At 42.3% G+C, this 23,364-nt stretch overlaps 1 protein-coding gene across 2 annotated transcripts in view; it reads right to left on the reverse strand.

Annotated features, from left to right (window-relative positions):
- Positions 1-5,131: 5,131 nt before the first annotated feature.
- The window catches only part of DENND3 (DENN domain containing 3), a 757,020-nt gene continuing 738,787 nt past the window's right edge, over positions 5,132-23,364 (reverse strand). For both annotated transcript variants that reach the window (XM_085604830.1, XM_085604832.1), the window contains exons 21-23: positions 22,996-23,114; positions 22,735-22,875; positions 5,132-6,094 (exon numbers count right to left, since the gene is read on the reverse strand). In XM_085604830.1, coding sequence (XP_085460956.1) covers positions 5,894-6,094; positions 22,735-22,875; positions 22,996-23,114 — 461 coding nt within the window. In that variant the 3' untranslated portion in view covers positions 5,132-5,893. The remainder of the gene's footprint in view (positions 6,095-22,734; positions 22,876-22,995; positions 23,115-23,364) is intronic.

Here is a 23,364-nt window from a genome sequence, read left to right on the forward strand (position 1 = left end):
GCAATTTAAAAAATAGTAAAATGTTAAAAAGGTCTTACTTTTTTGATGTTACAAAAGAACTTTTTAAAAATTTAACAAATATTGGTACAGCATTTAAATTGATACTTATAAGGTTCATGATCCAATCCAGGCATGAAGGAGTAAGTCTTTCATTCTACTACAGTGAGTAAAAGGAGCATTTAAAGTGACACAATTAAGATTGTGTTGTACTCTATATAATTAATGATGTCACCATTTCTTCCTCCGGTGGGCTTTCTGGTAAGTCTACATTTGATCAATGTGCCAGCTGCAGACATTTGTATTTAATCTACAAATCAGACTTAATCTTAAAAAAATATAAAATAATACAAAGTCCTTAAATTCAGAGATAGGAAGAATTATGTGGGTACACATTATGAAAGGTTTACTATTACAGTTTACAAACACGTATACATTATTTGTGTAAATCAGAAATCAATGTTAAGGCATTAAAAAGGTTATTGTAGCTCACCAAATGAGCAGACTTACTGCAAGATCAGTATTACACTTGAATATCACCAACTGTAATCTTTGCAAGCAGGAAAAAGGTTTTCATTATTCTGAAATCAATAACTGTGAATATCCATGGGCTACTTAATAATAGCTATAAACAATTTCCTTTGAAGGCTGAGAATGGCTTTTTCAATAGAGGGTTGAGTATGCTGGTATAAACTGCAGCGGTGTGTCTGTGATTACTGAACTTACTAACGGACCATGAGAAAATGTAAGCTGTCCATATGGGATATAACTAGTTGTTATTTGCATTTATTGATTTGTAAAGCAATATTTCCTGTAGTCATCGTGGCGGCAGTATCCTAACAAGAGACACGTGGAGGAAAGGCAATAACATATATAAATAAATAATCTTCACAGCAATGTGAAACTGAAGATGGTCTGCAATGCAGCGATGTTGAACCGAGGAATGTTCTACAATTTAGGGCCTATGGCACCATTTGCTCTACTTCTCTTCCAAACCCACAGCAAATATGCTTGAAGCATAACATTTTTAAAAGGGCTAATTAAACGCATTGAAGAGGTCTCATAGGCACCATCCTTTCCTGTGAAATGCACAGTGAAATCTTTGCTTCACTGGGGGCCAATGAATAGAATGTCAGGCTACTGAGACATGGTGACACTTATGCAGCCTGGAGGCCAGTTTGACTTAAATGTTTTACAGCTTACTCACCAAAGAATCAAAAGCCAAAGGTACAGAGCATTGCTGTAGTTAAGTTACAGAAGGCTGGCACCTGAGACACAGTCATGCATTTCAGGAGTACGAAAAGGTAGACTCATTTAAAAGAGACAGTGTTACAAAAACAAAGGCTACACCAAGGTTCTTCACCTTAAAGACAGAGGTTGGCAAGAGGCCCAAAAAGATCAACCCAAGCCTACTGGACCAACAAGATCACACACTTCCTCGATTATGGTCTTTGCATAGACAGTAGCAAGACACTTCCCTCGCTGAACAACAGAGTTATTCAAACATTGGTCATATTCAACAAAAAAATTGAATACTGTCACCACAGGAGACAGCCTCAAGTCCAAAGGAATGGATTAGTTCCTCCAGTGGTTGTACAAAGTGATTCATCAAATCAGGGAGAAAGGGGAATTCCTGAGATGCCACTCATGTACGACCATTGAGGAAGGACATAAACCACTTGAGATATTTACCTACTTGCCCTACTGCACTCTGACGACTGATCAAGATGGCATTACCAACCATGTGAAAATCAGTGGAAAGAACAATGAGCAAAAGGCCTACTTGTTCATGTTCCCCTTTTGAAGTTTGGAACTCATCCAGAGAAGTGGGCAGTACTGAGAGTGTTGTATTTAAGCTGGAAGCAATACAATTATAAGGAATAATTTTTTAATACATATACATATTTTCATAAATACCATTTGTGTATGTAATATTCTTTTCTCTGATTTATAATCAAATCCAGTGCTTGATTCTGGGAAGGAGTGTAGTGTTTGGCTTAATCTAGTTGACCTCTTTCATGACTTATTCATGCTGGGGATCTATGTGGAGTGTCTAGTGGTCACATACATACTTCACATTAAACATCAGCAAAGTTGGTAGAACTGGTGGTAGTCTTAAAAAGCCAAGAATGAATTAAAAATGGAGTCCAAACTATCTTTTCATCTTCTGAATGGTTAATGCAAGTTCCTGGGTGGTAAGCCTGTGTAAATTCTTTCTTAGAGGTTCACTTGTGATGCATGTCATGTAAATGGTTGCCAAATATAAATAGTAGATAAAGATAAGTATTTAAGTTTTGCATAACGAAAAGCAAATATTAGGCAAGTGAACTCCGTAAAGTCTTCTGCGATATAGGGAGCCCTTTTGGAGTGTGAATGTAGTTGGAAAGGGGAAGCGTGGAATGGATGGAGAGTAGTGGTTGAGGAATGCAGTGGAGTGTAGCTGTCTATACAGTAAGACAAAGCGCAATTAGGGAGCAAGGGAGAAGAATGGTGGCATGCAGTGGCATACACAATTTAATGGAGTGTGGGATCAAATGCAGAGCCTCACAAATTACTTAGATCTATCGACACACATTTTGTGCAATCATTGTATCCAGGAACCAACGTTGAAACAACCTCTGAAAAAAGCAATTCTCTGCATATGTTGAATTGCACTAAAATTGAAAATCATGTTCAATTGTCTTCCATAATCTCTACCTCCACGTCTCATATGCAATTACTAGTGATCTGAAAACAGCTGAAGCAGTAACTTCATCGAAGCACTTAGGAAATTGATTTCTGCTTCTCCAAATCTGACGAGCAATGATCTACTTTGGAATATTGCATTACACTGATATCCTATGCCTTCTCCATAGTAATGCAGTATTAATACAATTTAGCAATATAAATAAAAGAAAAGTCTTGTTGTGGTTTCGGCCATGGTTGGCCAAGTCCCAGGAACTCAAGGCTGCTTCCACTCAAAACACACAAAATTGCATAATCATGTTACATTGCATGCTCACCCAATGTAAGGGTGAGATTTGAGGCGCAAAAGCGCATAGTAGCGCTGTGCTTGTGGTATAAAGAATTGTAAGAAGCAGTGAAGAACTATGAGTGGTCAAACATGGCCACTTATGTTAGGTGGTTTTGTTTTAGGGCACTTTTAGCCCTTTTTGCCAAGTTAACAACTGTGTGTATTTTAAAGTGCAATTGAAACACCAACAGGTGTGCTTTGCATTAAATACAATATCGAAAAGTCAAGGAGGTTTGATCTTCACTTACTCTCATTAGTGTTCGGTCACAATAAAAAACACCTGAAGTGTCACTACTTAACCCCTTCGCTGCGGCGGGAATTCCGCCGCAGCGCTGGGGGGTGTGGGGGGGGGCAGCGCGGTGGCGCTGTGCTCATGACGGAGCCACTCCGTCATGAGCCACGGTTGAGCTGTGCTCATGACGGAGTGGTTCCGTCATGACTCCGCCCAGTTGCATTGTCCCCCCACACAGGCGGGGAAACCGCGCCGCGTGGGAGGAGCGGCCGCCAACGGTCGCGTCATGACGGAACCACTCCGTCATGAGCACACGGCAACCGTGGCTCATGACGGAGTGGTTCCGTCATGAGCGGGGAAGGGGTTAAAGTCCTCAATTTAGTATGAACAGTTTGCTTGTTAAGATCCTTTTGATGATAATAAAGTGTTGATCTACACTTGAGACAGGGTTAAGTACATTGCAAAATCTGGAATCATGTACTTCTTACACTACGAGATGCTCTTTGGTTGTGCTTCAAGTGTTGGGTTGCTCATGTACTTGATGACCACAGGCTGCCTCATAGAGCCTAGTAAGGAGCAAGCTTCTGCAGATATCCTGATCACTTGCTCTAGAAGGCCTACTGCCTGCTGGAGAGAACTTTAACTTTAGCCCTGGATGACACTGTGAGCCAATGATGCAATATTAAGGTAGGTTTTTATCAACAATGCCCATGAGAGGTCATAGTCTGGGTGACTGTATATGTTATGGTTTGCATATTTGGAAAGTGCCCAAGGGTGCCGTGGGTGACTGTATATGTTATGGTTTGCATATTTGGAAAGTGCACTATCACCCTCAAGGGTGCCCTCGACGGTCTTTGCAACCTGTCAGTTATCTGCAGAGACTGAAGTAGATCATTTGGCAGTAATCTATATGCATCAGGATTAAGACTCCCGTCAACTCCACTTGCTTTGGTTTGCAGGTAACCAAATCAGCACCATATCCGAGGCCATATTAGGGAAAAGGTACACTGTCACAGTTTGTGCCATGGTGCACCTTTAAACAGGTGCCCTGGGTGCAAACTGGGACAGTGCACCGTATTACAAAGAATGTGCTGCCCCCCCGGGCAGCTGTGAACTCGTGCAGTCCTGGGAGCAGAGTATTCTTCTTCAAAGCCGCTCCATGTTTCACAGTGCGAGGGGAAACCCACCTGCACTTTAAGGAAGGGAGAGAGAATCCCCCTGCAGGCGGTTGCAGTGAGTGACTGTACTAGCCTGTATGGAGATGTCGGAGGAGTCGATGGAACCCCCTTTCTCCCCTCCAGAGGGCTGCCTTCAAGAGACACAATGAAAGTGCACCACCTTTTTGTGGAGAACTGTAAGTGCGCCTACTAAGGGCCTGCTTGATTCTACACCTGCTTATGCCACACAGCACAGGAGCAAAGCGACTCTCTAATTTGCATGGGACCACGCCACATGCAAATGGGAGAACGCCCAATCATGACTGCTCTGGTGCTACAGATGCGCCAGTACTGTCAGTATTACAGAAGGGATGTCCCAGCATCTGAAGCTCCTTCTTTAATACCATTTACTGAGGGAGTGGGGCAAAACGGGTGGATACAGCCCCTGCTATAACAGAGACACAAACCTGTGAACAGCAAGCTGAAAATCCGACAACTAAGATAGGCCATAATTAAGAATAAAGATGTGCTAAAGAATCTCACTATTGTTTTACAGATCAATGTCTTTGGCACAGCAGGGATGCTGTGAAGAAAGCTAGTTCGAGATACATGAGCAGATTATGCTGTTGCCATTATCTTTAGGACCTATACTTTGCCTCTCTGAGTAGGACTTTAATCTCACTGTATTTGGAGAAACTATGTGCTATTGATTACTGTATAAAGCGGCTGTGCTGGGTTAATAACATAACAGGAGAAACTGAAGAGCACATGTTCCCTTCGAAGATGTGTCTTGCGTAAGATGGCAGAGGCTTACTGTTACCCAACTCAATGGTAGTCATTTTATCGACCTCTGTAGGATGAAAGGCTAAGCGGGTGCCCCGGGATTTGATCCTGTGACAATGTTGTCAAACACATATCCCCAGAGTGAATTAAATGGTCCACTAAACCACCAGACCCAGGTAGCACATACAAACAGATATTTACACTGACAGGAAGAATACAATTTAAAAAATTACATAAAAATACACACAATGACAATAATGAAGGGCTCGTTTGTTTTTAGCTTATAAATATTCCTTGGAGGCACTTGGGGACTTCGCTATACTGAACGGAAGGTAACGTCCAACAAAACAGATCAGAGGTGATACTTATGGATAAATAGGTGTGGACCTCAAAGTGTGGCCTCATACAAGCATTGGCAAACCTACAGATAGAAATATGTGTGGGCAAGAGGTGCGTACTGAAGCAAACAATATCAAACTTGGATAGTTATTAGAACAATCCTACTTAAAATTAGATGGAAGACTCATAATTGCACTAAAATATGAATGTCTTTTAGGAACTTGAGCAGCGATGCCACAGTTTGTTTGTTTCACAACCAAAAGTAATTGCAACTTTTGCAGTGGAGAACCAACCGGATAATTACACTGGAGAGATCAATCTCCATATACAAAGGTCAATGACCAGACTTTTCCAAAGGTCCAGAGAACAACGCTATTCTACGGTCCAGATGGCAATTTTTCCATCCTCTCTCCCTGAGCCGCTAAGCACATATCTGTCCCCTGCAGAGCACAAAGATTTAACAGCATCAGCATGGGCTACCAGCTCCTTCTCAACACTCTTCTTGTCAGCATCTATCACATAGATCTTGCCTTTGGACTTGCCCTGAGAAAGTCCTTTGCTGCCAATCCAGATCTAAAAAACAAAAATGGAAAAAGTGTATTAGTGGAGAAATCTTTAACTTTATACTACATTATAAATGAAAGCCAACACCTCCTTCGGTATTATAAATCTTCTTTCGATCTTTTATGAGCCCTAGAATGTATTTGTCTACAATGCACAGAAGCCAAGAGAAACAACCACTTTATATAATTTGGGAAGGAAACAGATAGGTGATAATGCCAGTCAGGATAGACTAGGCAGGCAGGTAATCGCCTGACTTTGACGAAGGAGAAGATAGCTAATTGAACACACCATCTAAATTTAATGCAGAAGGGAGAGGAAAAACTGATTTTAAGACAAGTGACATTCTTTCGGAGTCTGAGAAAATCATATGGTTCAAAAGTGTTAGATGTCAATGTCAACAAGGACTGGCAAAACCAATGTTTCTAGCTTACCTTTAACTCAAAGAATAGACACATAATGGAACCAGTGCCATAATTCCATGCATGCAAAATGTAGCTGCTTTGCCTGCGGCATAACGGTGTCCTTCACCTAATGTGCATAATCACAATATGCCACAGGTTGGTAGTATGAACCTACCAAGCATCCCAACATACATGATTAGATTGAAAGCTAGATTGCATTTATTTAACGCTTACTACCTCGGAAGAGGCGTAGAACTTTACGCTGGGCAGCACGCTGCTTCAAAATGCAAGGTTAATGATTAGTCCAGTGTTATTGGTTATTTATTGGGATTAGTTTTGTGCACTCAGCAACCATTCCATGCACTTACTGCAGTTTCTTAGTAATAGATTACATCAACAGGAGTTAGGTGGGATCATCAGGGGTGAGGGAGTATGTGAGTTCACCTAGATGGTCGATGGGGTTAGTAGATGAGCTTGAGGATTTAAGGTATTGCTAGGTTACAAGAATAGGAGATGTTGTGATCTCTGATATCAGTTGTGGACAGTTAACAGATATAATCAAAGAAATTAAGAGCAGAGAAAGTAGTTTGTGCTCTGATGGAGGAGGCAAGCAGAGGATGGAAAGTGAGGAATGGGCCATTTGAAAGAGAAAAGGAGTGGCGAAACACAGAAGTTAGGTCAGTTTTCATGTGGGATTTAGAAATATAGATGTTGCTTTTTGAGATAGCTATCAATTTGAGGATGCAAGGGTGTAGAAAGAAACAATTGTATTTGACTATGGTGATATAGTAGGTAGTTGTGATGGACACTAGAATCAGAAGAAGACCCTAGTTGTAGAATGGACAACTTCCCCAAATAGCAGAAGTGTACTGCCTTCATTCCTGAGGCTGCAGGGTGGAGATTCCAACACCTAAGAGAAGCAATGGTGACTGGACTCCGTTTAGAAATAAAAAGACTTTATTAGTAAGAAGCTGGTGATTAAACATTCTGAAGAACTGCCCTTTGGTGAATGGTAGTGGGCAGGTTGGACTGCAGAGTCTGCTGTACATGGTGAAAGGCGTCCCTTCAGATGAGGCCAAGCCTTTTGTCTTTCTTGATCATAGGCAAATGCAGAGATTCACACCTCTTTGTGCGTGCTCTAGGCAGAAGATGTCCCTGTTGTGAGGGGCATCACTACACAAAGGCTGTTTCTGAAGAACAGCGAGGAAAGGATATATACATTCTGATACCACCAACTACAATGTTGTGTGATGTGTACAGTCCCCTCAAAGTCTCACTAAGCCTTTCTGTAACAATATTTGAAATGCTAATTATGCCCCTGAATGGGTGCTAGGCAGACTTTTGAAGTTGTTATCCTGTCTTGCCTCCTCACAGTTTGTACAGGCGATATTTTCATGAACAGTACATAACTGTTTCCATACAGAGGTTGATGGCAATTAATTGATACTAGTATTGCATTTTTTTAATGATTCATTAAACTGAGGGGGAAAACACAATTTTCAGTACATACTAACATGTGGCAACTGATCCACGTGGATTGTCTTTTTAGTCTTCTCATATAGTGTCTTCAAAAAGAGTAAAATGCATATTCCATTACGATCGGAGAACGATGTAGGTCGCCTGTTGTGAAGTGAACAACTAAATGGACAACGCACCCTCACGAGCCTGCGGCACAAAGGACTCTGTGCATGTTGAAAGCTTGATTCTTAATTAAGGGTCTAAGTGGTCTGCACCCATGCCTGAGGGAGTGATCAGAAACGGTTAGTGCAACAATTTGACTGCTGGAGTGTTCCCTGCAGGGGCTCTTGTTGAGAGTTCTAAGCAACCTTACTGGCTGCTTTTGAGTGAACAAGTACAGGATATGGTAGTCAAAATATAGTACAGAAATTCATTGTTCTTGAACTTAATGAGTGAGTGGATCTTCCCAATCACTTTTAGTCACTCTTTCGGTCAAGCTTGCTGAATTCAATTACACACTGCCAACAATGGGGCACTGAACTGAAGTTGAGCAAACTCATGCAAGAACTGCTGGGTAAAGTGAAACCAGTTGTGGTGTCTGACTGATCACAATATCATCAACTTGATAAGGAGCATCAGACATCCAGAACAGTTGACAATATTCTATAAAAGTCTGAAATGTATTTCGAATATGGTTCAAGAAGAACAGAAATCACTTTAGAGAGACAGTTACTTTCTTTTTCGAACATATCTAAAGGAGAATCTGAGAATTTGGAGTAAATGAGGGGCTGGCATTCCCCTGTGTTCCTGAACTGACAGAACATGATAAATGTGTTTTTTGCCAATATGTATATCATAATTGTTAAATATGACAATATAGGCCTATTACAGAGCGTTTACACAAAAATAGTATACAGCAGAACACTGAAGACCACAACATAAAATACAATACAACATAAAAATAGAATAAGTTAAAATACAATAATTCATAGCTGTAATCTCCAGTCTCCGAATATATATGAGCCAACTGCTCAATCGATTATTTGAAGATCGATCTATTGCACAAGACAAAGGCCAGTTTTAAGTAAAGACAAAGATTTACAACAGAAAATCTTAAAATAAAATATGGTGTCTTTGCTGCCTGCATCACAGTCACAGCTTCCAGATTGATACCTAGATGGAAAACATTTGGTCAAATATTCCTGTGTGGAAGGGTGACAAGGCGAAACTTTATATTGAGAGTACATCTGATATCAGAGCATCCTGTCTGCATTTTGTAGGCCAAATAATTAGCAGTCAAGGGACCAAGGATTACAGACGTTAACATTTGATTGAGGTTTAGGTCCCAATACAGATTTTTAATTTTGGTTGAAGAATTATAAATGTGCTGACACAGTATCTATCCTAAGGTCCTTAAACCTAATTTCATTAAGATTACCTTTTAATGTGACAGAACCAAGGGTGATTACCAGCCTCAAGTAAAGATGGCACCTTCACCATTGTATTCCTATAATCTACAGCATGAATATTTTTTATGTAGTTTTAGCCAATACAATATAGGGTGTAATGCAATTTCATCTGAAATCGCATGAAAGCCAAGTTTGAGCCGAAGAAGTAGCAATGGGGCGCCTCATCGCAATTTCAGTAGTGATCTATAAAACTAGTTTTCAATTAGCAAGACGAACTTGGTGTTTAAATGACCCTATTATTCTGCACCATATATGCAGCTGTAACTGCTTTCAACTAGTATATATGCAAAATAATGCTGCTTGTATGCCCCTCTTTCTTTTCCTAGCATCTCAGCACAGATGCTGTGGTCTGACAAAAGTTTAAAGCAGCTAATTCTCTTTATTTAACTCAAGACGGATGAAGGTCAAAGCACACTCCTAAATAATCAAAATATTGAACTCAATCCATGCCTTGGCCATTTATAGTAAGGCTCCTGTAGGCGTTTTGGTGGGTGCATAACCATGAAGTTGGTCTTTGCAACATTTTTACTCAAACACTTTTTGTTACAATATCCATTAATCAGCTGATGGATTCCATTCTCAGTCAGAGTTAGAATGACCAAATTGTCTGCATACAATAAAAGTGAAATATTCTTATTGCAGACTTTGGGAACATCAAGGTTAAGAGAGTTGAGATATTTTCCAACATTATTCAGAAACAACCAAAATAGAGTAGGGGCAAGAAAAAAGCCAGTTTTGACAGAAACACCTTCTGTGAGATTCCATTCTAGACCATATCTAATACACAAATTATTATAAGTATGCAGAGGCTTCACTATCTTTTGTAATGTGCATTCAAGGCCTTATAGCTGTAATGCCTTTCAGAGGAAGTTCCTATTTTACTAAATCAAAGGCAGATTTTAGATCCATAAAAGTTAAAAATAACAATACTTTCTTTAGGTGGGTATATTCCAGGCAAATTTGTTGTAAAGGTGACAAGTTATTATTTATTGTCACACAATCATGTATTTGATTCAATAAAGTTCAGCCATAGATCTTGATTGCACTATTCTGGAGTAGATAAATAGATACTGAACTTTATTCGATATGTAACAACAATATCAAAAAAGTACATACATGTAAAATCGTTAATACAACAAGAATAGTACATAGTTAATAACATGATTAAAATCACGGGAATTAAAAAAAATATAAAATAGATACAGTCAGGCAACTAAGTGAGAGGCTGGTTAAGATTGCATTGATAATCTCAGCCTCAACGTCAATTTCAAGTATGATGACATGGCTGCCAGGGCTAGGGGGGTATCTAAGGTTTTCAATTTAAGGTATGCCAATTTACATGAACGTATACCCCAGGATTTCAGCAATGGTATTAAAAAAGTGGTCCTTGGCAGTTGATAAAATCTGCAGAAAAGAATACAATCGATATTGGATTGGGGCGAAAGGCCATCACAAGGGCATTTTTGAAGGTCAGTGAGCCAACAGTTTGGGTTAGGGAAAGTTAGGAGTCTAAAAAACGTGTTGGTGCGGAAACGGGTCAGAAGCATACGGGTGAATGGAGATGGTTCTAGTAATAGATATTGCTGAATGCCAGTGACGGTGATCGAATTTTGATATTCAACAATAGTAGACTTCTGTATATCAAGGAGCCAGCGTTTATGATACAAATGATTTAAAACGAGTCGCTTTAGCTCAACTCTGGATATATGAGTTAGGGTAGATGGTTCCTCAAAGAATTCCGGGTGCCCGATGTCATTGGACAGCCTTTTAACATAATTTAACCATTTGATGTTTCTGGCCTCTGTCAGTTTTAGGCAATCTATAATGATTTCCCTATTGAGAGGGGTTTCCTCATTAATCCAGACTTTGTGCCATAGGATTAGGGGAGAGAAGTGAATGGTATCTACAATATGAGTAAGCCCCAGTTCACTATGCACCATATGAGTAGAGGTGCCAGGCGGGACAGCCAAGAGGTAGCGTAGAAAAGCGTTCTCAAGGCGCTGGATTTGTTCGGCCGGTTCGATCCCCCAGATCCCAGAGCCATAAGTGGCGGTTGAGACACACTTCGCGCGATAGATCTGGAGTAAAGGATGTATTGGGCGACGCCTAGTTTTTTTGAAAAATTTGTAAGTGCGCCTATTGCTTTGGACATTGCTAAGCCTCTGGCTTGAGCCGCGGCTCTCCAGGAACCCCTCTTATTAAATGTAATGCCCAGGTAAGCAAAACTGTCGACGTTGGTTAGTTTATTACCATTCAAGAAAATGGTGCATGGCTTTTTTCCAATCCCTTGACCGCAGGACATGGTGTAGGTTTTGGAGGTGTTGACTTTTAAGCCTCTTGTCGACATGAATTCAGTGAATTCAGTGACAGCCCTCTGAAGCCCCATGGGGGTCTGGGACATAATTGCCGCATCGTCGGCGTAAAGCAAGATAGGGATCGGTTTACCATTAATTGTAGGGTAATCATGGAAAGTTCTAGAGAGGTGGAAACTGACAGAGTTGATGTAAAGCGTAAAAAGTAAAGGAGCTAAGATGCAGCCCTGTCTAACACCTCGTCTAATGACAAATCTATCTGAGCATTCTCCATTGATTCCATACCTCACGCGAGCCGAGGCGTCCCTATACAACTCTTTGATGAATAAAATTATAGTGGGATCTAAGCCAATCTCAGTAAGGGAATCCCATAACTGTCCATGGTCAACACAATCGAATGCTGAACTAAGGTCAACAAAAGTTGTAAAAAGATTTCTTTTTTTCGCCTGGGTATATTTGGCTATTATAAGGGATAAGTTTAAGCTCTGTTCGATGGTTCCTTTGCCATGTCTAAAACCATATTGCGTGTCCGAAATAATATCTTGGGTACTAAGCCAGTCGTGTAATCTGTTTAAAATAATTCGCCCGGCTACCTTCATGAGGGAGTCTAGGAGTGAAATGGGGCGATAATTGGCGGGGTTATCCCTCCCGCCTTTTTTAAAAATCGGGACGACAATAGCCTCTGGCCAGGTGGAAATAAAACCGGTGGTGTTCATAGAATTCAGTGCGTTAGTGAGCAGAGGGGCCCATAAATCAAGGTGTGACTTGAAAACGTCTATAGGGACACAGTCTGGGCCTGGGGCTTTCCCAGAGGGGCTATCTTTCAAGGCCGTAAGAACCTCAGCGTGGTCAAAAATAATATTTAAAGGGAACGAAGTGGGAAAAGTAGGGTCAGGGGAGGAATTGGATACAGAATCAGTCTCAGAAGATAAGTTTTCCAGATTGATGGGATTATATAAGGAACTAAAGTGAGTGACCCAGGTTTCAGGAGTGATGGCTAAATCCAAGGTCGAGGGCTGAGAGGATCGAAAGAAAGGGGCATTGACTGCCCTCCAGAAGGCAGTATTGTCTCTCTTTTCAGAGGCCTCCACCAAGGCTGCCCAAGCCATCAGCTTCAGCTGCTTTTTCCTTGCCTGGCGCTTAGTGCGGTAAATGTGCCTGGCATGCTGGATCTCTTGGCGGTTTCTAGGGTTGGATTTCAGAGCTGCTTTCAACAGACGTAGGGCTTTGGAGCAGTCCCTATCAAACCAGCCGTGGGGGGAGGGAACAGGTTTCTTCGGGGTACGCGCCAGGAGAGATTTAATTTCTATCAGAATTGCGGAAAAAGAACTAGATGTTAACTGTGGGTTTTCCGCCGGTGTCAGACAAATTTGAAAATGGTCATAGGTGTTGGTGACCAGCCTTTTAAGAAAAATAGAGGGGTCAACTTTGTCCCATTTAAGGGAGAGACCCGTGGTGGTACCCAACTGCAGGGGAGGAGAGTAACTGGTGTTCTGCCTGGCTGTGCCATTGGTATTCAAGGTTAACTTTAAGGTGACCTCGATAGGATAGTGATCACTGATAGGAATATCAAGGGTCTCCCAATTAGTGATCAGGCCAGAGTACCTTGAAGAAATAAATGTGTAGTCAATCGTGGTGTGACAACCTCTCCCATTGTAAGTAGATTTGAAGGATTTGGGGGGAAAACATAAATCGTTAACAAAGGATAAATTAAAATGACATAATAAGCCATTTAGCAGATCCCCCAATTTAGTGTGGCAAAAGTGATTGGGGGAATCATCCATTTCGGTCATCCGGCCACAGGCAGCACTGATATTCTGAAGACAAAGCGGACAATTGAAATCACCTACCAAGATGATTAAAGTATCAGAATTAATTTGGGACTCTTTATTTAATAGGTCGAATTTTAAACCATTAAGCACCGTGGCCAGGTGAGCATTAGGAATGTTATTATAAAAATTGACCAGGACGGCGTTATGAGTAGAACCGCCGGTCAGGCTGATTAACTGGTAATAGGGGGACCCTGTGGTATAGGTTGGTGTTAATCTGGTTTCAACAGAAATATAGGTCGTAAGCCCTCCCTTATATCTGCCATGAGGGCTGGGAGAAGCTGGGGTGTGAAAGGTCTGATAACCTAGGAGGTGAAGCTCAGTAGGGGTCCAGGTTTCCTGGAGGCAGATAATGCTGTATCGGGATACGATTTGAGTCCAGGCAGGGTTGGACAGCTTGTCGAGGAGACCTGCCACGTTCCAAGACAGCAGGCCATCACCCTGGGTGGGCTCAATCGTGCCGGGGATACCGGACGACAAAACTGTTGCGACCGTAGCGGTTTCTGGGGAATGCAGGGAATTAGTCGGAAGAGAAAAAACGCTATGAACCGAATAGGAAGGAAGGGGATTAGTGATGGAGGCTGTCGACGGGGACGGTGACTCTAAGAGTGGAAAGTAAGGAACGGTGGCAGAAAATGAATTCCGCCCCGAAGAAATGCCAGAGGGAGAATAAGTCGTGGTGTTGAGATTATCTAATACTAAGGGGGGTGACGGATTGCTCGTGACAGATCTATTGTCATACATGGGACCGGGGTGGGGAAGTCAATCCTGATCGTTCAGTCCCGAGAGGGGAGCATATCTGTTAAAAGTGGAAATAGTGCGGTGGGGTGTCGCAGGAATAGCCCTTAGTAGAGAAAAAGCAGATATGGGATTTATCAGAAGGGAACGAGGGTAAAAGTAGCTTAGATCGACCGTTAGAATTCCAGAGCCCCTACCTGGGGTATACCAGTCCACTATATAAGGTGCCGCTCTACGGTCACGAAAGTTAATAATAATAACATCTCCCTGTTTGTCCTTGGGTCTGGGGCCCAGCCATTTCAATCTCCTAACATGTAGGATTTCGCCGTTGATTTCAGGGGGGAGCGGTCTGTTCTGTGTCAACCAGTATACTACTTTGTTCTTGAGTTCCTGGTGGCTCTCAGTTTTGCCCTGCGCGAGAGCTGGGACACCAATAAGAGAGACTACGTAGGGTGCCGCTTCTGGGGGCAAGTCGATATATGAGCTTTTATCTAAATTGTGGGCTGGGGGCGACGGCCTATTGAGGGTAATGCCCTGGGGCGCTACGGAAATCTGGTTGTGGTCTTCACTGGATGCTCCTTTGAGAGTGGATTGAGTCACTGGGATGGGAAGGGGAGCTTGGGGATTCTGTGTGTAAGTTGGTGCGTTGAGCTGGGATGTCATTTGGGTGAGGGGGAGAGAATGTGTGGCCAAGGGGTTTTTACTAAAGTGAGAGTTCAGTGCAATGTTTGAGTCTAATAGAGAAGCATGCGTTACTTCTAAGGAAGCTAGCTGTGATGCAATGTTCTTGACTCTCTCTGTTAAAGGTAAGAGTAAAGATCTTACCAAATGCTCTATGCCGGAAAGTAGATTGGAATAGGGAGAAATAGGTGGCTGCGTTGAAGAAATTGGAGGCCTAATGCGTATAGGCGACCGAATAGGTTGGGGCTTGGTTTTAACTGCGTCTGAGTGGCCATCCTTTCTCCTTTTTTTGATTGATACTGTCCGGGTAGGTTTTGATGTTACCTTCAAGCCGCTGGGCCTATTGTTTGCCTGTTTTTGCTTAGTTGTCTTTGCAATGGAAATGTGCGATGAATCCGCAAGGGAGGTGCCTACAGAGCGGTAGGGATTGGGTGAGTGGGTTTCAGACTCAAATGAAATAGGCACTATATCTATAGGGTCACATTGTAGCGCCGGGGATCCAGAGTCAGGGGTTAAGTCAGAATATGAGGCCCTAGGTGGCGGTGAGATGACCTGTTGGATATGGCCCAGAGAAGAGCGCTTCCGAAGAGCAGGATCGAGAGACAATCGGCGTTCCGTGATTGCAATCTCTTTTTCCAGCACGGAAGCTGCCCTGGTGATAAAGTGGTCAAGTGTCCCCCTAACGGAACCCCCGACCAAAGAAGGCCTTGGTTTAGACACGTGAGTGGCCATATTAATTTACTTGGGAAAATCACGGCACAGATATGGATGAAGAAAAATACAGTCATGCGAAAGTGAGGTAGATCCAAAGAGGGTCCGTAGTAAACGGCCCTAATTTAACCGAAAAGAGACAGAACACAAGTCAATCACCTGAAACAGGGGACGTTGACGAAGTTGGGATGGGAGATGACAGGGGGGTGACCCAGCCCAGCCTCGATCGGCCTTAGACGGCCGTAGACGGCCCGCCCTTTGCCCGGGCTTAGCCCGGCGTGTCCCGCTGCGCGTCCCGCGAAGCGGGAGGCGCGAGGTCGATTTCAAGGGCTGCCGGTGGAGGGGGAGGGGCTGCAGATGACGACGCTGCTCCTCACTGCCTCGGGTCCCTCTGGTCACTGAAGTCTGGAGTCCAAAAGCAAGTTGCACACCACTCGCTGCGCGTCCCGCGAAGCGGGAGGCGCGAGGTCGATATCAAGGGCTGCCGGTGGAGGGGGAGGGGCTGCAGATGACGACGCTGCTCCTCACTGCCTCGGGTCCCTCTGGTCACTGAAGTCTGGAGTCCAAAAGCAAGTTGCACACCACTCGCCGCGCGTCCCGCGAAGCGGGAGGCGCGAGGTCGATTTCAAGGGCTGCCGGTGGAGGGGGAGGGGCTGCAGATGACGACGCTGCTCCTCACTGCCTCGGGTCCCTCTGGTCACTGAAGTCTGGAGTCCAAAAGCAAGTTGCACACCACTCGCTGCGCGTCCCCAACTATTCTGGAGTAAAATTGGCTGATCATTTAAACAAACTTTACCTTTTTTGTGTGGTGTGAAGGCATTGCACCAAGAATTGGATGTCACATTAGAGCTTAAGATTTCATTAAATACATTGGTCGGGGCTGGATCCCATTTTATTGGATGTAAATGATATAGATCTCCATGAACACCAACTGGACCAGGTGCCTTTTACAACCTTTGTAACAATATTATGTTTTCCACGTCTGACACAAAGGTGAAGCTCGGATTCAAATCATTGGGCACAACTTCATTATATGGGCTCACAACATGCAATACAACTCAATTGCTGCCTATTTTGTTGGAATTAAACCAGGAAATGAAGACATAATTTCTTAAAGTGGTTGACCCATTCGTTTGGCCCAATGTGGTCTTCCACTGACCTTTGCCTACTCCAGTAACCCCAAGACACAAACACCCTGAACTTTTAACTGCCTTACAGGCCCTTTTTCAAGTCCTCCAGGATCATATTGCAATGTGACTGCTTTTTTTTTCTTGTCAAGATTTGTTTATATTTTGCATTTGCACTTCTTAATTCTAAAGCTCCAGATGATGATTGCCATTTTCTGTTTAATATGCACTGAGAAGATTTTGCGCATCAGCTGTCGTCATTGTACCAGTCAAAGATTTTCCTAGAAGTAATAAGATTGCTCCTTTTATGTAGTATGGAGAAAAATTAAACGGTTTTAGAGATCACTGAATGTGGATTGATGATGCCTATAATCATGGGACAGGAAGAGTACATTTAGCACTTCCCCACTTCAGAAAGCCCTTTCTATTACGGGGATTTTATAAAGGTTTTCGAAAACCTGAGACTGGAAGAAAAATAGTGAACTTAAGTTTTCAGTAACAGTGCTAAAGTTGCCACTAATGGGTTATGATAGCTTTGGGGGCTCTCAATAACTTCCATTTCCTTAGCCATGATTGAGAAAAATGTAATCAACCAAACTTGCTTTCTTGCATATATTGAAAGTCTATCTTGCTGGAAAGTATGATTTTGTTAGCCCATTAAGGGTGTACTTTTATGCTGCTATGTTGTGGAAATCCTACCTGATAGAGTACCATAACGGTGCTTAGTGGCGGCTTTGAAATCGCAATCCACATCATTCGGATTCTAGGCCATCAGGGATGTGGAATTCCTATAGCCCGACGCCCAAGACATATTGGTTGGGGTCAAGGGCAAAAAGTTTTCATGTGTATTTTGTCCTTGGGACAAGTAGGCCCAACCCCCTGCAGCACAAACCCTTTGGTTGCCAGTTTGCAGTACCACATCATGGATAAGAGACGGGCACTGTCTGCAGTTAATGTAATATTTGTGTTCATATGTTAATGATGTTCAAACTTGTATTTATGGTTCATTAATTGAAACCCTTCATTATTAAGGTGAGCGCTCTAAGTAAATATTGTAAGCTCTGACAGCACTACTGACAGTGGTTCCAGTATAAAAATGTGTACACACGTTTTCAAAGTTAAGCAATATGAGGCTATGTATAATGCTCCCAGAATGCTCTCTGATTTGATGCAAATATTTGCAGAAGCTTGAAAGCAAGATTGATGATTCTTTGCTTTCAAAATAAAATGTTGATAAAAAAAGAAAGCAGGAAAAAAAACCATTTCACTAAACTATAAATTTCAGGTACTATTTCTTTGCAGCATCATTTAGTAACGTGTTGATGCATGCTAGTATTTCCCAAAAATATTCATAATGGAAAATAAGTGTATCCAGTTTCAATAAGATTATGGGAAACAAAAATAAACAAGCATTGGCATAGCCAGTAGGTCTGAAATTGGTGGTCAGCTTTTTAGTTTTGTCAATGTGTGAATTGTTTTGGTGTAGTTTTTGTAAAATCTTATTGGTGTGGGAGCTGTCAGGCCCTCACTATTATAACAAACACTGGCAAAAGCAAAACATGTTTTTGGTCTCAAAGCACACTGCCATAGTAGTTACTGGCACTGAACAAAACTACTTTGTGTGCCGATATGCTCTTTGCGAAACAGCAGAATGCTGTCACCCACAGTGAAGCCAGCCAACACAGAGAGAGCGAGAGAGAGACAGAATTTTAATAAACGCAAAAGGTCATGGTCAACGCCTGACCAAATTAGGGGCCGAATTATCAAAGAAATTCTCAAAAGTGCACCCATGGTATATGTCCTTGCATTAAGTGCAGCTATATGGCTTTTGTGAATTCCCAAGAATTTACAGAAGTAAGACAAGAAATAGTACTCAAAGAAAATATTTGTGAACTGTATTAGCATGAGCAAATATGCATGTGTAGATTTGTTCATGCAAAAATCTGAGTGTTTGCAAGTTCACTTTCCCTCCAACCATTTTTTTCCCAACTCTGGAAGAAGGTTTACGTCTGCCAGTGTCAGGAGTAAATTTCCAACATTTCTCAGTTTGGGAAAAGATTAGAGAAGAGTTACTGAAAACCCTTAAAACATGCAAGTTAGTAGGTTTGCACAGACTCAAAAGGGCATTTTAACCCTGGAACTATTGCCTACCACTACCACTACCACTACCTTCAGCCCCAGTATGTAGATCTGCGGAAACGTGGCAACGTAAGTGGATTGCAAGTATTCAAACACTACTGTGGTATGAGCCATGGCATAATCAGAGAGGCTATATCAGAGCTCTCATATATTGAGATTGCTGCCATAACTTGTCCCCACACTACATGGCACCAAAGGGACAAGTGGATTTAATTACAGGACAAGTAGATTTATGAAGCAACCTGCCCCATGGACAAGTAGATATTTTATTAAATTCCACACCCCTGCAAGTGCAGGTTTTATTTATTTAGGTGTGGCGCCGCAGCCGGGACGACTGACGCTGGAACTCTGGGGCTCACGGTTCGATCCCCGGTACTGGTGGCAGGTCAGCCCAGCACCATGTGACTCTAGGCAATAGCTCGCTTAATCTTCCCGACGGCCCCCAGCGCCGGGATGCCTTCGGGTAGCTGTTCGCGCTTTACAAATACTGGATTTACATTACACATGTAATGCTGTTAATTCCTATTGTTCTATACCATTTGTACGAAATTTTAAAATCTTTAATAGTTATGGAAAATGTAACAATATGCAAAGGAGAAATTCAAATGAACTCAATGCGACACAAGTAGTGAAAAACCAATCTTTGAAAAACTAGGAAAAACAAGCATTTACAATGCAATAGGTCTTGCATTACTGAAAGTGTGAGCTATTGGTGTTGCATTATTATTATTTGCAACACCAGAGCAAGGAGGTACAGGAAGGCAGCATGTGTGAGCAGGCAGTACAGAGAGGAAACGGGGATTGTGAGGGAGGGATGAGAGGGACAGTGGAAGTGCAAACAGGGCCCAAACTATATAATAAAACGAATGCTCAAGATCTATGTGTAGTTTAAAAAAAAAAACATACCTACGTATCCATTGCATCACAAGTGAGAGAGAACTTAGTGTGTAGGGCGCATGCTGCGGAGAGTGTGCCATGATTGAAAGAAGTATCCCACGCACAATACTGAGACGCACCATAAATGTTATAGTAAAATAACCAGTAATTGATTGTCACTGTTCTACTGGGAGTTAATGCAGAGTGCCAGGGGAGAGTACAGACAATGATGAGGGACAGAAGGGGCAGGATACAGGGTTGTGGGGAGTGATGGTAATGAATAAGAATGCAATCTGAAACATAAGCAATGGCAGCAGGAAGAACGGATAAGAGTGGCGAGCGATGAGGAGCAAGACGTGAAAAGGAAAGAAGAGAAACAAGCGAGAGGGGAAAAAGGAGGAGAACACAGCTCGTAGAGTAGTGTAAGTCGAGAAGCATGACCAAGAAAGACGGTGGGGCGGAAGAATACACAGCAACATACAAAGGAGGGGAGGGAGGAAGCAAGCTGGGCGGACGAAAGTGCTGAGGAACAGACAGAGGCTTTTATTAGTAAAATAGTTGATATGTGAACCACTTCACAGCCCCTTACTTTCCCCCCACTTTTTCCTATCTGAAAATGACCTACTCTTTGCCGGCTGCCCTTCTTTTTATTGCCAGTAAATTAATCACTGTTCCCTATCACTCTGAATGATTAGAACTTAGGCAAAGATACTTGTTTAAAAAAAAAAAATGTCAGGCAAAAGCCTTTTGGCTGAATTTTAAACAAACGGCTGAAAAAGGGGTCAAATAAGAAGGGGACCTGCAGGCCAAATACTATGTGGATTTGTGCTAGTGCAAAGGTGTAGGTCATGGAGTTTAAGTATCGAAGGCAAAACTGGAAGTAATTTTCCACTGAGTGCTGAAGTTCGACTTTATACTGTTGTACGATTGGATGCCATTGATACATTGCCTTCCAATTAAAGAACAAAGAATTAAGCTGAACTCTGGTGCTCAATAGAAAGCAGAGTCAAATATATTAGGAAAAGGGCAAAAAACGTAAATGATGCAAATTCCCAAAAATATTTTATATTTAAAGGGGCGAGAAACTTCATACTACCGTACTATTAGTGAGAATTCTGTTTCTGAGCAATCACAACCTTTAGTAGCAGTAACCACAAGCCACAGTTGTAGATAATCATTTGATAGAAACAGTAAACAGTCTAGGTATTCAGATGGCAAAGCCTTAAAAGAGTTAACAGTCAGCTGTGACCTGGGGGAAGGTAGTAGCTGGTTAAAGATATCTAACCAGGAAACCTGGGTCCCTCAGCAACTCTGGTGGCTACTATAAGGAAACAGAGTAATCATGTTTGCTTGATGAGGTGGGCACTTCGCATTCTTCTGAATTTGGGAAAAGCCCACCCCATCCAGTATCCGCCTACAGTTGAATAGCCTTCCCGAATCTGGAAGTAATCAAAAAAACAATGTACTCGGGCACCAAGAAAATCAACAAACATTTTATTGTTTTTAAATCTGCTGGAAACAAGCATTCTGTGGAATACAGACTGCTACTTTATTATTTGCTGCATGTTTCTACCAGCTCACACTGACACGCTCGGTCTCAGGCATGTGGCACTTACTTTAGTTCTGAGGCGACTGTAGCTGGCGGCGCGCCATAGGCAGGCCCCCTACATGGCCTGCCTGCAACGAATTGGACTAGCGGGCAGGCACCGCAACCACCCCATGCATGATTTTTCTTTTGACAGTGTTACCTCAGTGGGGGCTCAGCTGCCTGCTGTGGAACAGTGGCCGCCACGGCTGAACTCCGTGGTTTGAGTAAGTAATTATCAAGGCATCGCCCGCTGGTGGGCTGGGATCAGATGGTCTGTAATGAAGGTTACTAGAAACAATTTTGTTGCTGGTGTCCCAAAGAGCCTGTCAAACTCTTCTGGTTAGGAGAAATGCCGCATTAGCTCCCGGGGAATAAATAGTAGCATAGCAAACATTGCACTCTAATTCTTGTGTTGCGGTCAACCCTGAACGGAAGTGGCAAATCAGCTGCTACCTTCTGACTGCAACACAAGTATCTCTTTAACAGCAACAGGCTTTGATGCCCAGCACCGTACCCTTCAGATCAAAAGAACAGCTACAAAACTAACAAGCACTAAACTGACATGAAAGCAGGCGCCATGCTGAAACAAGAAAAGCGTCGCCCATGTAGAAAGTAGGAGCGCAACTGCCCATTAAGTGGGCGCCGTGGGAATCAAATAAACAAGACTTGGTACTTAGAACAGGAACTCACATTGTAACATGAGCCGGACATGAAAGAAGTAATCCCCAAAGGGACACATAAATGCCTTCAGCGAAAGGAAACTGCAGTTGGTCAGTTCTCCTTCCTAAAAAACTGAAGTTATGTATCGGGAGCACCACCCAATGAGGAGCCAGCAAAGATGAGGGACGCAGGAGTCAACCTATGGTAAGCTGCAGGCGGGATTACACTCTTACGGTGAATACAACACGTCTTGCATACAGCGCATGTGCGCTGACACTCGTCCTACAAACATGAGATTGCTGGTTAAAATGTACATACTAGATGATGATACAGAAAAAAAAATGATTGTACAAAAAAAAAAGTAAATGATCGCAAAGGCAAAGTTATTGGCAGAGAATTCCTAAAATTAAACAGGTGAGGAACAGCAGATGCAGAATACACAGATTAGAAAACTCATGCGGTATATCAAAAACCATTCTGAAATGTTCTTGGGTGAGATACCGAAATGATTAGTTGCATGGGAGTTTTTCGAGTAAAAAGTAGAATCAAGTGCAAATTTCAGTGTCAATGACACACCTTATTTTGCCTTGAATGTGAAAACATAAAATCAGAGATTAAAGGTGAGGCAGGACGAACATACTTCAGTTATGTCTTCCTTACCTGACTTTTCACTTTAATCATACAGCTAATTTCTGTACAATCTGGTAGCTGAATGCTTTTCGGTGGCTTAGGGAGATCCTTTGCATCCCAAATGTAGACATTACTGCTGCTCCCTGTAGAGGCTATCCACAGCTGTTCCTTCTAAAACACAGGTGTACATAGCAAATATTACCATACTGTTTGCAGAGACAGACTCAACAGGCAATACAAATGTTGTGCCCGCCACAGTGAAGTAAGAGTAGTTAAAACTGTACACAATACCTCTGGGAAGAGCTGCAAGAAATGTAAGGGACTGCCCATGTCTTTCAGATCATCTGTAAAGCTCACTTTTTGCATTATGCGCCCCTCCTTACTTGTTTTCAGTATGTGGTCTCTGGTACCTGTGAACATAAACATTATTAGGAAATTGTTGCAGTGAGCCAGATTTATAGTTGCAGAGAACAACTTCAAATAAAATCAATTGAGATAAAAAGAACTTCTCAAATTCATACAAATGAATATATTGCAATCCTCCCAAGCCGTTTTTTAACATACAGAAATTATCTACTTCTGAAAGGAATAAGAGTATTGGAAAACCACCTTTTAAAGAAACATTCAAACAACAGCCTTCAGGAATATATGTTTGTTCTA

Source organism: Triturus cristatus, chromosome 5_1, assembly GCF_964204655.1.
Source record: "Triturus cristatus chromosome 5_1, aTriCri1.1, whole genome shotgun sequence".
In the NCBI taxonomy this organism is placed as follows: domain Eukaryota; kingdom Metazoa; phylum Chordata; class Amphibia; order Caudata; family Salamandridae; genus Triturus; species Triturus cristatus.